This window comes from Oryctolagus cuniculus, chromosome 18 (genome assembly GCF_964237555.1).
Source record: "Oryctolagus cuniculus chromosome 18, mOryCun1.1, whole genome shotgun sequence".
NCBI classification, from domain to species: Eukaryota; Metazoa; Chordata; class Mammalia; order Lagomorpha; family Leporidae; genus Oryctolagus; species Oryctolagus cuniculus.
Genome location: NC_091449.1, coordinates 62,831,756 through 62,844,099, shown reverse-complemented (window position 1 = coordinate 62,844,099; position 12,344 = coordinate 62,831,756). Strand labels below are relative to the sequence as shown.

At 49.9% G+C, this 12,344-nt stretch overlaps 1 protein-coding gene across 1 annotated transcript in view; it reads left to right on the top strand.

Moving 5' to 3' along the window:
- Positions 1 to 12,344, top strand: part of CDYL2 (chromodomain Y like 2) — a 207,617-nt gene that overhangs the window by 161,304 nt on the left and 33,969 nt on the right. The window contains exon 3 of the mRNA XM_051847320.2: positions 4,034 to 4,251. Within this exon, the coding sequence (XP_051703280.1) occupies positions 4,034 to 4,251 (218 nt within the window). The remainder of the gene's footprint in view (positions 1 to 4,033; positions 4,252 to 12,344) is intronic.

Below are 12,344 nucleotides of genomic sequence, written 5' to 3'. Positions count from 1 at the left end.
ACACCCCCCCTCCAAGTGACTCCTGGTGATGGAGGAGGCCTGGGTTGCCTGGGCCCTGGACCAGTGGCAGCGTCATTGGGGAGGCCCCATGGGCTGGTTTTGAACAATCCCCTGGTGATGCTGATGTACACTCAAGTGCAGGAGCTGCTGGTCAGAGTTCTCAAACCTGCCCAACTGCAGAGTGTTGCTTTTTTGATGAAACCAATTTTTAAAATATTCAATGAATAGTTTATATTGAAAAAGCCAACTTCACTTTTTAAGCAGTTTTCGATTTACAGAGAGATTGGGAAGCGAACACAGAAATTTCCTGGATACCCCAAACCTACTTTCTCCTGTTAACATCTTCCATGGGTGTAGTAGCTTTGTTAAATTGATGAACCAATATTAATACATTCCTGTGAACTAAAGTCAGCATTGTGTTCCAGTTTGCACCTGATGCCTGTCCCAGGATCCTACCTAGGAGCTGTCATCACGTCCCCTGAGGCTCAGTTCTCAAGCTCTCCTCCTTTTTGATGGCTTTAAGGGTTTGCAGGAGGGCTGCTGAGGTATTTTGTAGAATTTCCCTCGGCCGGGGTCATTTGATGTTTTTCTCGTAATTAGACTGGAGTTGGGAGTTTTGGAAGACAGACCCCAGGAGGGCCTTTCACACTGAATCACATCAGGGATGCCTGTTACACACAAGACCCTGCTGTTGTCGGCGTTGACCTTGATCACCTGGCCGAGGCGTGCTTGTGAGGTTTCCCCAATGTGCAGTTAAGTCCTCTACCTTTCCACACTGTACTTTCGGGAAGAAAGTGTGCAGCACACACTCAGGAAAGCAGAGCTGTGGGTGGGGCATTGACAGAATTTACTTGGAATTCTTCTGCACCTGGGCTTCCTCTCTGTGTGTTTGTTGGGTATGTGATCTTTATTCTTCCCAGCATGGGCTTGTGGACGGTTGCTTTATATTTTCATTTATTATCGGGATGACTTTATTGTGTTGCCCACATAGTATCCTGGAAGCTCTTTGGGTTGGCTCAGGTGTCCTTTCGACATGCCCCCCTCAGCGTGGAAGTTTACCTTGTTTTGTATGGGCACTTCCTTCTGTCCAGGCACTACAAGTTTATCTCCTAGGGTCAGCCATTTTTCCGGGGTGCCCTGCTTCCTTTGGTTAGAATCACAGTGGAAACTAAAATCTGTCCGGGGTGTGCTCTTTGCTACTGGGATGTCATTGATTCGAGGCCTTCTCAACTGACCCAGCCAGTGTGTGCATTCAGTAAGACTCATGTGCACACTTATGTATTGACACTTGTGTGAGCACACTTACGTACTTGTACTGACCCATGCGTGCACATCTGTGTATCCATACTGACCTGTGTGTGCATACGCGTTGTGTGTTGATACTGATATATGCATATGTATGTATACAGATAATTCTGTATACAATCCTTTGTACCTATATTAAACTAAACATTTAGTTTGCTCTTTTTTTAAAAAAAGAGATTTATTTATCTGAGAGGTAGAGTTAGAGACAGGGAGAAACGAAAGAAAGGTCTTCCATCCCCTGGTTCATTCCCTAAATGGCCACAATGGCTGGAGCTGAGCCAATCTGAAACCGGGAGCCAGGAGTTTCTTCCGGGTCTCCCAGGTGGGTGCAGGGACCCAAACACTTGGACCATCTTCCACTGTTTTCCCAAGCCATAGCAGAGAGCTGAATTGGAAGAGGAGCAGCCAGGACACGAACCAGTGCCCGTATGGGATGCCTGCACTGCAGGCCAGGTCTTAGTCTTCTGCACCATGGCATTGGCCCCATAGTTTGCCCTTGATGTCTGCAGTAAGGTGTCTGTGTGCCATGGTCAATACCTGGGTTCATTTCCTGACTCCAGCTCCTGACTCAGCTTCTTGCCAGTGCAGACCCAGCTAGGCAGTGGTAATGGCTGAGGAATTAGATTGTGCCACCCATATAAGAGACCAGGATTGCATTCCTGGTTCCTGGCTGCAAACCCAACACAACCCCAGCTACTGTGGACATTCTGGGGGAAAGAAACAATCAATGGGGGGGGGGGGGAGCTCTCTCTGGCTCTCAAATAAATGAAAAATAAAAAAAATATTAAGGGGCTGGTGCTGTGGCATAATGGGTAGAGCCACCGCCTAGCAGTGACGCATCCCATATGGGCACCGTTTTGGGTCCTGGCTGCCCCAATTCCGATCCAGCTCTCTGCTGTAGCCTGGGAAAGCAGTAGAAGATGGCTCAAATGCTTGGGCCTCTGCACCCACATGTGAGACCTCGAGGATGCTCCTGCATGGGATTGGTGCAGGTCCAGCTGTTGAGGCCACGTAGGGTGTGAACCAGCAGATGGAAGACCTCTGTGTCTCTCTCTCGCTGCCTCTGCCTCTCTGTAACTCTGCCTTTCAAATAAATTAATAAATCTTAAAAAATGAGCCTTTCAATTCATAAACACAGATTATCTCTTCATTTAATTGGATCTATTTTGATTTTGTTCATCATGGTTTTGTGGTTTCTCACATGTAGATTCTGGACTCATCTCATTAGATTTATTCCCCAAGCATTTTCCGTTTGGGGTGCTGTTGTAAATAGTGTGGTTTTGTACCTGTAAAATTCTAGCTGCTCACTGCTGGCCTGTGGGGAACCCACTGTCTTTTGCATATTGACCTTGAATCCCGGAGCCTGGCTGCATTTACTTGTTATTCCCACAAGTGGCTGTTCTTTCTTCTGATGCTTTGTACTTGCCAGAAGACAGTTTTATTTCCCCCTTTGAGGATCCCAGGACCTTTTGCTTGGTTTCTGTGGGCTTGCTGGCGTTCGGCTTCTCACCGCTCAGCGCCGTGCAGGCTGTGGGTGTTTCCTAGATGTCCTCTCTCAAGGCGCGCGCTCTCCTCTGTTGGATTTTGCCGGATGCTGTTTCTGCAGCAGCGGATACAATCGCCGGTTGCTTCTGCCTGTGGGTGCGGTGATGACTCTGGTTCATCTGAAATGGTGGACCCGCTCTGTGTACCTGTGCTGATTCTTTCATCTGGACCAGACTGTGGAGAACTGGTCTGATTCCCTCCATAACTGTTTGCTACGATTCGTCTTGTTAATTTTTTTAGGAGATGATTAATTATTGATTGCCTGTTCAGTTGATGCATGTCTCCTGTGTGTATTTTCAGAGGTTTTGACTCTCAAGGAATTGGCCCATTTCATCTAGATTACCAAACAAATGGGCACAGTTGCTAATTGTATTTCTTTATTATCCTTTTCAATGTCCACAGGGTCAATAGGGATGACCCCTCTCATTTCTGATACTGGTAATTTGCATTTTATCTGTTTATTTCTTGGCCGGAGTTGAGCCACTTCCCAGGCCGGCTTCGGATGGGGCTTTGGGGCTGGCACTTGGGTGTGCTTTCTTAGAGTACCTGGTGTCTGCAGCTGGGAGGAGGCTGGTTGGCAGCTGTCAGAAACCTAGGTCATTTTGTTGTTCGTTTCCACGCCTTTTCAGCCAGGGCACTGTGGCCATTTGAGGATGCTAACAGGGAAAACAGAAAAAGGCACAGCTGTGGAAGGGCAAGGAGAGACACAAGCACCCTGCCTGCTCGGTGCTCACCATGCTAAGGAAGCACTGGGGGCCCAGAGCCGCTTCCCAGGTCCTCATATTGAAGGGGACAGTGCCCTGGACTGCTTTAGGGTGGGGCTGTGCACACAGTGCAGGGCACGCAGGGCCTAGTGCTGCTCTGGCTGTCAGAGGGGTCCTCAGACAGACAGGGCTGCCTCCTGGGGGGTCACTGGTTCCCTTGATAAGGAATCTGAGCAGAAGCCTGAGCCTTGCAGGCCCATGTGTGGGGGAGAGGGCATCAGGACGGGGTGGGGGGGGCCTTTCCTGAGCACCTGCTAAGCCCTGGGCTCTCCACTGCAGCAGGACAGAGGGTGCTCGGGGTGGGGGGTCCCAGCCACATCTCGGCTTTTCCCTGGGAAAATCTCAACATTTCTCTGATCGTGTTCTTCTGGGATGGGGCCCCCAGCCAGTTTCTCATTTTGTTTGTCTGATTTTGGAAGGCTCGGCTCTGACCAATGGGGCGTTGAACCTGCACAGCCCCGTGAAGCGGAAGCTGGACACGGAGAAGGACTACGTCTTTGACAAGAGGCTCAGGTACAGCGTCCGCCAGAATGAAAGCAACTGCCGGTTTCGAGACATCGTCGTGCGGAAGGAAGAGGGGTTCACGCACATCCTGCTGTCTAGCCAGACCTCAGACAACAACGCGCTGACACCCGAGGTAAAGGGGCTTGGGCTGGGGAGCGCTGTGGGGAGCCAGGCGCCCCTCTGGTTCAGAGGGGGACATCAGCTTTCTCTGTTGTTCCATCAGGGAGCCAGAGAAAATAATGCATTCATTAAAACATGACTGCTGGACGCAACTGGCTAATCACTTTGCATACATGATCCCATTTGGTCTTTATGACCAGATCATGATGTTATCCCTTTTTATAGACCGTGGGTCACGGGGATATTTGGCGACCCAGTGCTGGTCTCAGAGTTGGGGGCAGGCCCAGGAATCGAAGCATCCTGTCTCGGACTTTCCAGCTACACTTCACTGTCGTCACCAAGTCACATTTCTTTGCTGGAGATAGAATGGTACTCACTCGGTTCACTTATGTGCAGGGTCTTCAAAAAGTTAGTGGAAAATATGCATCATGTAAAAACTCTGCATAAATTTCATTTTTTTTAAACACCAGAATAAATTTGTGTCTTAATTCCTTTTTCCCATAAAGTCTTTGAAGTACCTTCAGGTATGCTTTTAGCAAAACAATTCACATACCGGAAGTTTCACCCTTTTAAAACATATGGTTCATTGGTTTTCACTGTTTCCACAAGGTTGTACAACCATTACCGCTGTCTGATTCCAGAACATTTCATTGCCCCTGGAAGAACACCTTTATCCAGTCAGTCATGCCCATTCTCCCTGCCCCGGCAACCGCTGCTCTGCTTTCTGAATCCGTAGATTTGTCCATTCTGTACAGCCCTTAGAAAGCAGCCGTACGATGCTTGGCCTTTTTTGTCTCCCTCCTTTCACACTTAGCATGTTTTTGAGGCTCATCTTTTTTATAGCAGGTGTCACTACCTCATTTCTTTTTACGGCTGGATAATATTAGACCACATTGTTTGAATCAGTTTTACAAGTTGATGGGCATTTGGGCCATTTCTACTTATGTCTATTATGAATTGATTGCTAAAGAAATTCATGTCTAAGTTTTTATGTGAAGGTGTGTGCCCAATTTTCTTGGAAATGGTCCTTATTCCTAATAAAATGTTCTTGACTATGTTTGAATTCCTGTAATTGCCGGGTCACTCGGTAGCTCTGTGTTTGACCTTAGAGGACTGGCCATTCCCTCTGGCAGTGTGCAAAGGCTCCAGTTCCCAGCAAACTCAGTGGCCTTTGCTTTTGTCTTCTCTTTGTTATGATGGCCACATGAGTGAGTGTGAGGGGAGTGTTTCCTGGGTTTTTTTTTTTTTTTAATATGACAGGTAGAGTTCACAGACAGTGAGAGAGAGAGAGAGAGACAGAAAGGTCTTCCTTCTGTTGGTTCACTCCCCAAATGGCTGCTATGGCCGGCACTGCGCCATTCCGAAGCCAGGAGCCAGGAGTTTCTTCCCGGTCTCCAACGCGGGTGCAGGAGCCCAAGCACTTGGGCCATCCTCCACTGCACTCCTGGGCCACAGCAGAGAGCTGGACTGGAAGAGCAGCAACTGGGACTAGAACCCAGCGCCCATATGGGATGCCGGCGTCACAGGCGGAGGATTAACCTAGTGCGCCACAGCGCAGGCCCCTCCTGGTGGTTTTGATTTGCAGTTCCCTGCTGACTAATAACACTGACCATCCTGATGCATGTGGATGTTTGTCTCAGTTCTGTGGACACATGTCTATTTAAGTCCTTTCCCTATTTTTAAGTGGATTTTTGCTCTTTTTATTGCTGAGTTTTAAGCCCTCTCTGTATGTTCTGGATAACGGATCCCATCAGATGCACAATTTGAAAAAGTAGGTTGTCTTTTTATTTTCTTAATAGTGCTGATGAAGATTTCCATGTAACTTTGTACATGTGAAGCATGCTTATTTCTTAGGCTAATAAAATAGGCAGACCACGAGGACTTAATGTGATTAAGCAGGCAGCATCACCAAAATGCAGAACCAGTGGGGGAGCCATGAGAAATTCTTTTTTTTTTTTTTTTTTTTTTTTTTTGACAGGCAGAGTGGATAGTGAGAGAGAGAGACAGAGAGAAAGGTCTTCCTTTTGCCGTTGGTTCACCCTCCAGTGGCCGCCATGGCTGGCGCACTGCGGCCGGCGCACCGCACTGATCCGAAGGCAGGAGCCAGGTGCTTCTCCTGGTCTCCCATGGGGTGCAGGGCCCAAGCACTTGGGCCATCCTCCACTGCACTCCCTGGCCACAGCAGAGAGCTGGCCTGGAAGAGGGGCATCCGGGAAAGAATCCGGCGCCCCGACCGGGACTAGAACCCGGTGTGCCGGCGCCGCTAGGTGGAGGATTAGCCTATTGAGCCGCAGCGCCGGCCGAGAAATTCTTGATGGTACAGATGTGGGAAACATGGAGTCATTCCCTCTTCCTCAACCCGCCAGGGACAGGATAGGAAAGCAGTAAATTTAATAAATTAAAAAATGACAGCGAGCAGCATTTCTCAGTGCTTTGTAGCTTCAAAAGTTTGTAAATGAATTAAAACAAGAAACAAAATCACTGTGACTAAAAAATCACCTGAGGAAAAAACAACTAATTATAGATTTGATGATTATAGCTTCCTAGTAGTTCTTAAAATCAAATGCTGTTCATCTTTTGATTTTCTTCTTGTTCTTTTGGCTATTCCAATTTCTGTGAATTTTGATGTGACTTTTTAAATCAGCTTGTTAATGTCTAGACTAAATTTCTGGATGGAATTTAGGTTGTTTTTGCATTAAACCTTTAATTTGGTAATATTCAACATCTTGATTTTGAATATTGACATGTTAGTGTGGTTTATAGTTCCATTTGTTAATTGGTGTTAAATTTTTATAGCATTATTTTGTGTTTTTAGGCAATTGCTATTGCACATTTGTGGTGAATAAATTATGTTTTTATTATTTTTGGGGAAAAGGTCATAAATTTAGTTGAAAGCTAAGAGTATTTTAGTACTAAGAAACTTGAAATCCGTGACTGTTGGTTCATAGTAGACATTTTCCTTTATAAAGAACTCTTAGTTGCATGATTTCAGATTTTTTCCCCAGCAAAATAAGGTGTTTTTTGTTTTGTTTTGTTTTGGACAGGCAGAGTGGACAAAGAGAGAGACAGAGAAAGGTCTTCCTTTTGCCTTTGGTTCACCCTCCAATGGCCGCCGCGGCTAGCGTGATGCAGCTGGCACACCGCGCTGATCCGAAGGCAGGAGCCAGGTGCTTCTCCTGGTCTCCCATGGGGTGCAGGGCCCAAGCACTTGGGCCATCCTCCACTGCCCTCCTGGGCCACAGCAGAGAGCTGGCCTGGAAGAGGGGCAACGGGGGCAGAATCCGGCACCCCGACCGGGACCAGAACCCGGTGTGCCGGCGCCGCAAGGCGGAGGATTAGCCTAGTGAGCCGCGGCGCAAAATAAGCTTTTAAGTCCATTTCCCATGAGTGTTTTGAGGTACACTTGTCTCATTTGCACCCCTTGATCTGCCAGCGCCCCTGTGAGGTCGCTACAACCTCAGCTTACAGAGGAGGACGTCCAGGTGCAAGGCCAGGCTTCACAGTTCCCGAATGCGAGTGTCATGGGGGCGACGCCCTTGCTGCTGTGGCCCACCTCCCTGGCTCTCCCGCAGCCCCGTGCCCGGCTCAGTGGAGCTGGGGACTCAGAACCCATCTGTCCTCGCAGTGTCCCGCAAGAAGCAGTGGAAGCAAGGAGGGTTAACCACAGGGTATTTGGGGGACCCAGTCCAGGGTGACTGCCTGCCCACACTGCCGCGGCCCAGGAAGTGGGTGGGGTGGAGGTGCCATGCCCCTGACCGTGTGATCCGCGTCTCTCCCTGTCATGACTTGTGCGGCCTGCAGGTCTTTTGCGGGGTTGTGGCCTGGCAGTCGGATGACTGACTTCCTCCCGTCTGAGCTGAAGCAGCCGTGACTTCAGCCTTGGAGTCTGTGGGGCTGGTGGTGGCTTGTCACCATCCTCTTACCGTGACAAGAACTAAGAGCTCTCTTCCACCTGCAGCGGGCGCACCCCCTGGGTCCTCAACTGTGTAGACCTCTCTGTGGGGTTCAGAGAAGTCCAGAGCCCAGGTTTACCCCAAAGCAACTCCTTACGCATTCACACTCCTGAAGACATTGTTGTTTTAGGCTCCTAGTGACACAGCCACCTGAGACGGATTTTTATTCGTGTACTTTTTTCTATTTCACTACTTTGGAAAAGCATGCTCTAGGAAGGCACAGTATTTTCCTTCAATAAATCAAAGAAAGGTGGAGCCTCCCAACTCACTCCGCTTCTGTTTACTGTCGGCCTCCTCATCGGGGAACACACGCGTGCTCCACCTGCTGCAGGTGCACGGGGCCTCACCTCCTGGGCTTGGGCTTGGCTAGTTAGGAGCTGTGCTGCTAACCAGTGTCAGTCGGTTCCAGCGTTGGGGGGAAAACGGAAAAGGTGGTTGATCTGGTGTCTTCTTCTGTTTCAGCAGCCAAAGTGGCTTGTCCACGTGGGCGAGCAGGCTGGCTGGGTAACAGAGCCCGACACAAAGATTCTGCTGAAATGCAGAGGCAGCGTTAAACCAGGAAGGCAGGTTTTGGGGTCCAGGAGACTTGGGTTCGGATCCCGTTCCCACCAGTTTCCATGGGAAGTGACCTGCTTCTCTGAGCTTTCTGGTCTGTAGAAGTTACCCAGTGTCTTCCGTATGAGATTGGCGACCACGTGTGCAGAGTGTCTAGCATGCAGAGGGTATTCCATAAGTGCCCCTGTCCTTGCTCAGATGGAGTAGAGGCCCCTGAGTGACCCCTGCAGACCCAGCCTTGACCGAGAGTGGAGGAACTGGAAGGGCCTGCTTTCGTGGATCTTACAGGTAGCACCGTAAGCTGCTGCACCGCAGCGCCAGCCCCTCAGTTCACTTATTGGAAAGATGCCTGCAGCTCTCCAGGTCACCGTGTTCTCCCTTTGGGCTACTGTGCCAGCCTCAGTGAGTCCGCCACATTTGTGGTTCCCACCCTGAAGTCCACTCTCCATAAAGCAGGCAGAACGAGCGACTGGAAGTGCAATTCCGCCCGAAGCAGAGTCAGCCGCAGAGCTGCGGTCTCATCAGTAGGCTTGGCAGGTGTGGGGTGTGCACTTCCAAACTCACCCAAGAAGGGGTTGGCAGGCCCAAGTCCCCACTGGCCAGAGGTGTCCCTTCCCTGTCATGTGGGCCTCTCTGTCAGGCTGCTCCCTGCGTGGTAGCTGGCTTCCCCCAGAGCCAGAGCTGTGGTCTCTGTAACCTAAGCCGTCTGCGAGTGGTCTGTCACCGCTAAGGTGAGGATATGTGAATTCTGCAAGGGCTCTCGTCGGAAGCATCATGAAAAGGATTGAAATGGTCAGGAGAACGGGGGGTTTGCATCCAGGCTCAGAAAGCAGGGGGTGTCCCTCTGAAAGCTGCTGCACTCGAGCTGGGCGTGGTGCGTGGATCTCAGCAAATAGAAGCAAAGTGCAGAGAGGGGCCCAGACCTGCTGCTCTTGACGCCCCGTCCTAATGAATGCGGTTACCTGGTCCAGACCTCATGTAGACCGGAATCTAGAAGTCGTGCAGAGAGCATGTTCTCTCCAGCAGGCGCTAAAAGCAGGTGGCAGCCAGAAAGCACATAACAAGGGCAATAAATGTAAAGGATGTGTTTAGGACTTGGAAACGCAGAGCCGTCTGCAACCATTTGTTAGAGAGCTGTGTGCTGGAAGCCTCCCAGGACACAGAGCGGGTACAGGGGACTGACCTGTTGTAGGCTGTAACAAGTTACTATTGAGAAGTGCGTGTGGGCAGTGTATTCTGTTAAGAAGGTACAACGGTGCAGCCTGATTTGAGCACATTTTGCTGCACACAGACCAGCTCCATCCTAAAATGTGAGGATCTTCAAGCAGGTGGAAGCCCAGCTTCCTGTCCAGATGGAGTTCTCAGCACCAGAAAAGCTCAGGGACGTTGACTAATGAAATGCAACTTCTGAAAAGTATAGTTTGTACTTTATCTTATCAATAAAACACAAATGTATTTGAGATTTAATTCACAAAGGGGGGTGGCTGCTTTGTCTGGTTTTGCTTTTTACTCCTTGAAGAGCCAGTCGGCCTCGGACGGGGAATTGTGGCTCGTCTCTTTGGAGGAGGATTTTCTTTGATTTGCCTCTGAGAGACACGGAGTCCATGTATGGGAGAGCGTGTGTCTATTTCTGGAGGCAGGTGGATTAAAGGGCCCACGAGATCGTGGCCTGCTGGCTTTTGTGACGCTCAGAATGAATCCGTGTGGCTCACACCTGCTGGTGTGCAGTGGCACAGGTGTGGAGGGCCTGGCCCTCTTTCTCACTCAAATCCATCCACATATTTGAGTCATCCTGGAGGGAGGGGCTGCCGCAGCAGGCTTGGAATCGGGTCCTGCCTCTTACTGCCGTGCACCTCTGAGTCCTCCTGGCTTCCCCTGCAAGGTTGGGATTCCATTCTGCGCCTCACAGGAATTTTGTTGGGAGTAAAATATTAGGTGGCAGGGACCTGATGTGCTACCTGGGATTTCTGTGTGCTTACTAAGTGAGAGTTCTTTCAAACGCCTAACCTAAGAAGCAGTGCTCCTGTAGGATCTCCCCTGGTGCCTGTGGAATCGTCACTGATGGGCCTTTGAAGGCCGCGCCCTCTTAGGCTCTGAGCTCCGTCCAGACGGGTGCCACGCCTCGCTCTCTGTCCCCACGTGCTTCCTGCACTGATTTCTCTCCTTTCCTGACCGCCGATGGATGAACTGAGGGGGCTTTCTGTAATTCCCCCATGCATTGTAGTTCATGCATTTTGGAAGTTGTCTTTAAATTATGTATAGCAAAATCTAAATGTACTTATTACTGCTACACTACCTTTGAACAGAATAGCCCAAATGCTGTCTCCAGTCATTCTTCCTGTCATAGTACGTAATACTGTTGCCTTGCCCAACAGCTCTGCCTTGTTGAACAGCCGCAATCACGTTTAGGCAGTGTCAGTGTTAGGATTTTTCTTTTTATTTATTTATTTATTTATTTATTTTTATTTATTTATTTTTTTGATAGGCAGAGTGGACAGTGAGAGAGAGAGACAGAGAGAAAGGTCTTCCTTTGCCGTTGGTTCACCCTCCAATGGCCGCCGCGGCTGGCGCGCTGCGGCCGGCGCGCCGCGCTGATCCGATGGCAGGAGCCAGGAGCCAGGTGCTTTTCCTGGTCTCCCGTGGGGTGCAGGGCCCAAGCACCTGGGCCATCCTCCACTGCACTCCCTGGCCACAGCAGAAGGCTGGCCTGGAAGAGGGGCAACCGGGACAGAATCCGGCGCCCCGACCGGGACTAGAACCCGGTGTGCCGGCGCCGCAAGGCGGAGGATTAGCCTAGTGAGCCGCGGCGCCGGCCTTTTATTTATTTATTTGACAGAGTTATAGACAGAGAGACAGAGAGAAAGGTCTTCCTTCCGTTGGTTCACCCCCCCAAATGGCTGCTACGGCAGGCACGTTGCACCAATCAAAAGCCAGGATCCAGGTACTTCCTCTTGGTCTCCTTTGCAGGTGGAGGGCCCCAAGCACTTGGGCCATCCTCCACTGCCTTACCGGGCCACAGCAAAGAGCTGGACTGGAAGAGGAGCAACCGGGACTAGAACCTGGTGCCCATATGGGATGCTGGCACCGTAGGCAGAGGATTAACCAAGTGTGCCACGGCACTGGCCAGTGTTAGGATTTTTATAGTCAGTTTTTATCTTTTTATTTTTTAAGATGTATTTATGTATTTGAAAGGCAGAGTTACAGAGAGAGACAGAGACAGATCTTTCATCACTGCCTTGTTTTGCAAATGGCCGCAACACAGGGGCTGGGCCAGTGTGAAGCCAGGAGCCAGGAATTCCATCTGTGTGTCTGTAGCAGAAACCCAAGTACTTGGGCCATCATCTGCCTCCCAGGTGCACTGGCAGGAAGCTGCCTCAGAAGCAGAATTGGAATTTGATACCAGGAACTCCGGCATGGGGGTGTGGGCATTCCAAATGGCAGTTGAACCTACTGCACCACACATGCACCCCTTGTTATAGTTCTTGGGGTATTCTGGGATTCAGGTCTGTGGTGGACAGAGTAAAACCCCCTCCACAAAGATGTCCACATCGTAATCCCTAGAATCTGTGTATATGTTAAGTTGCATAGCAAAATGGGA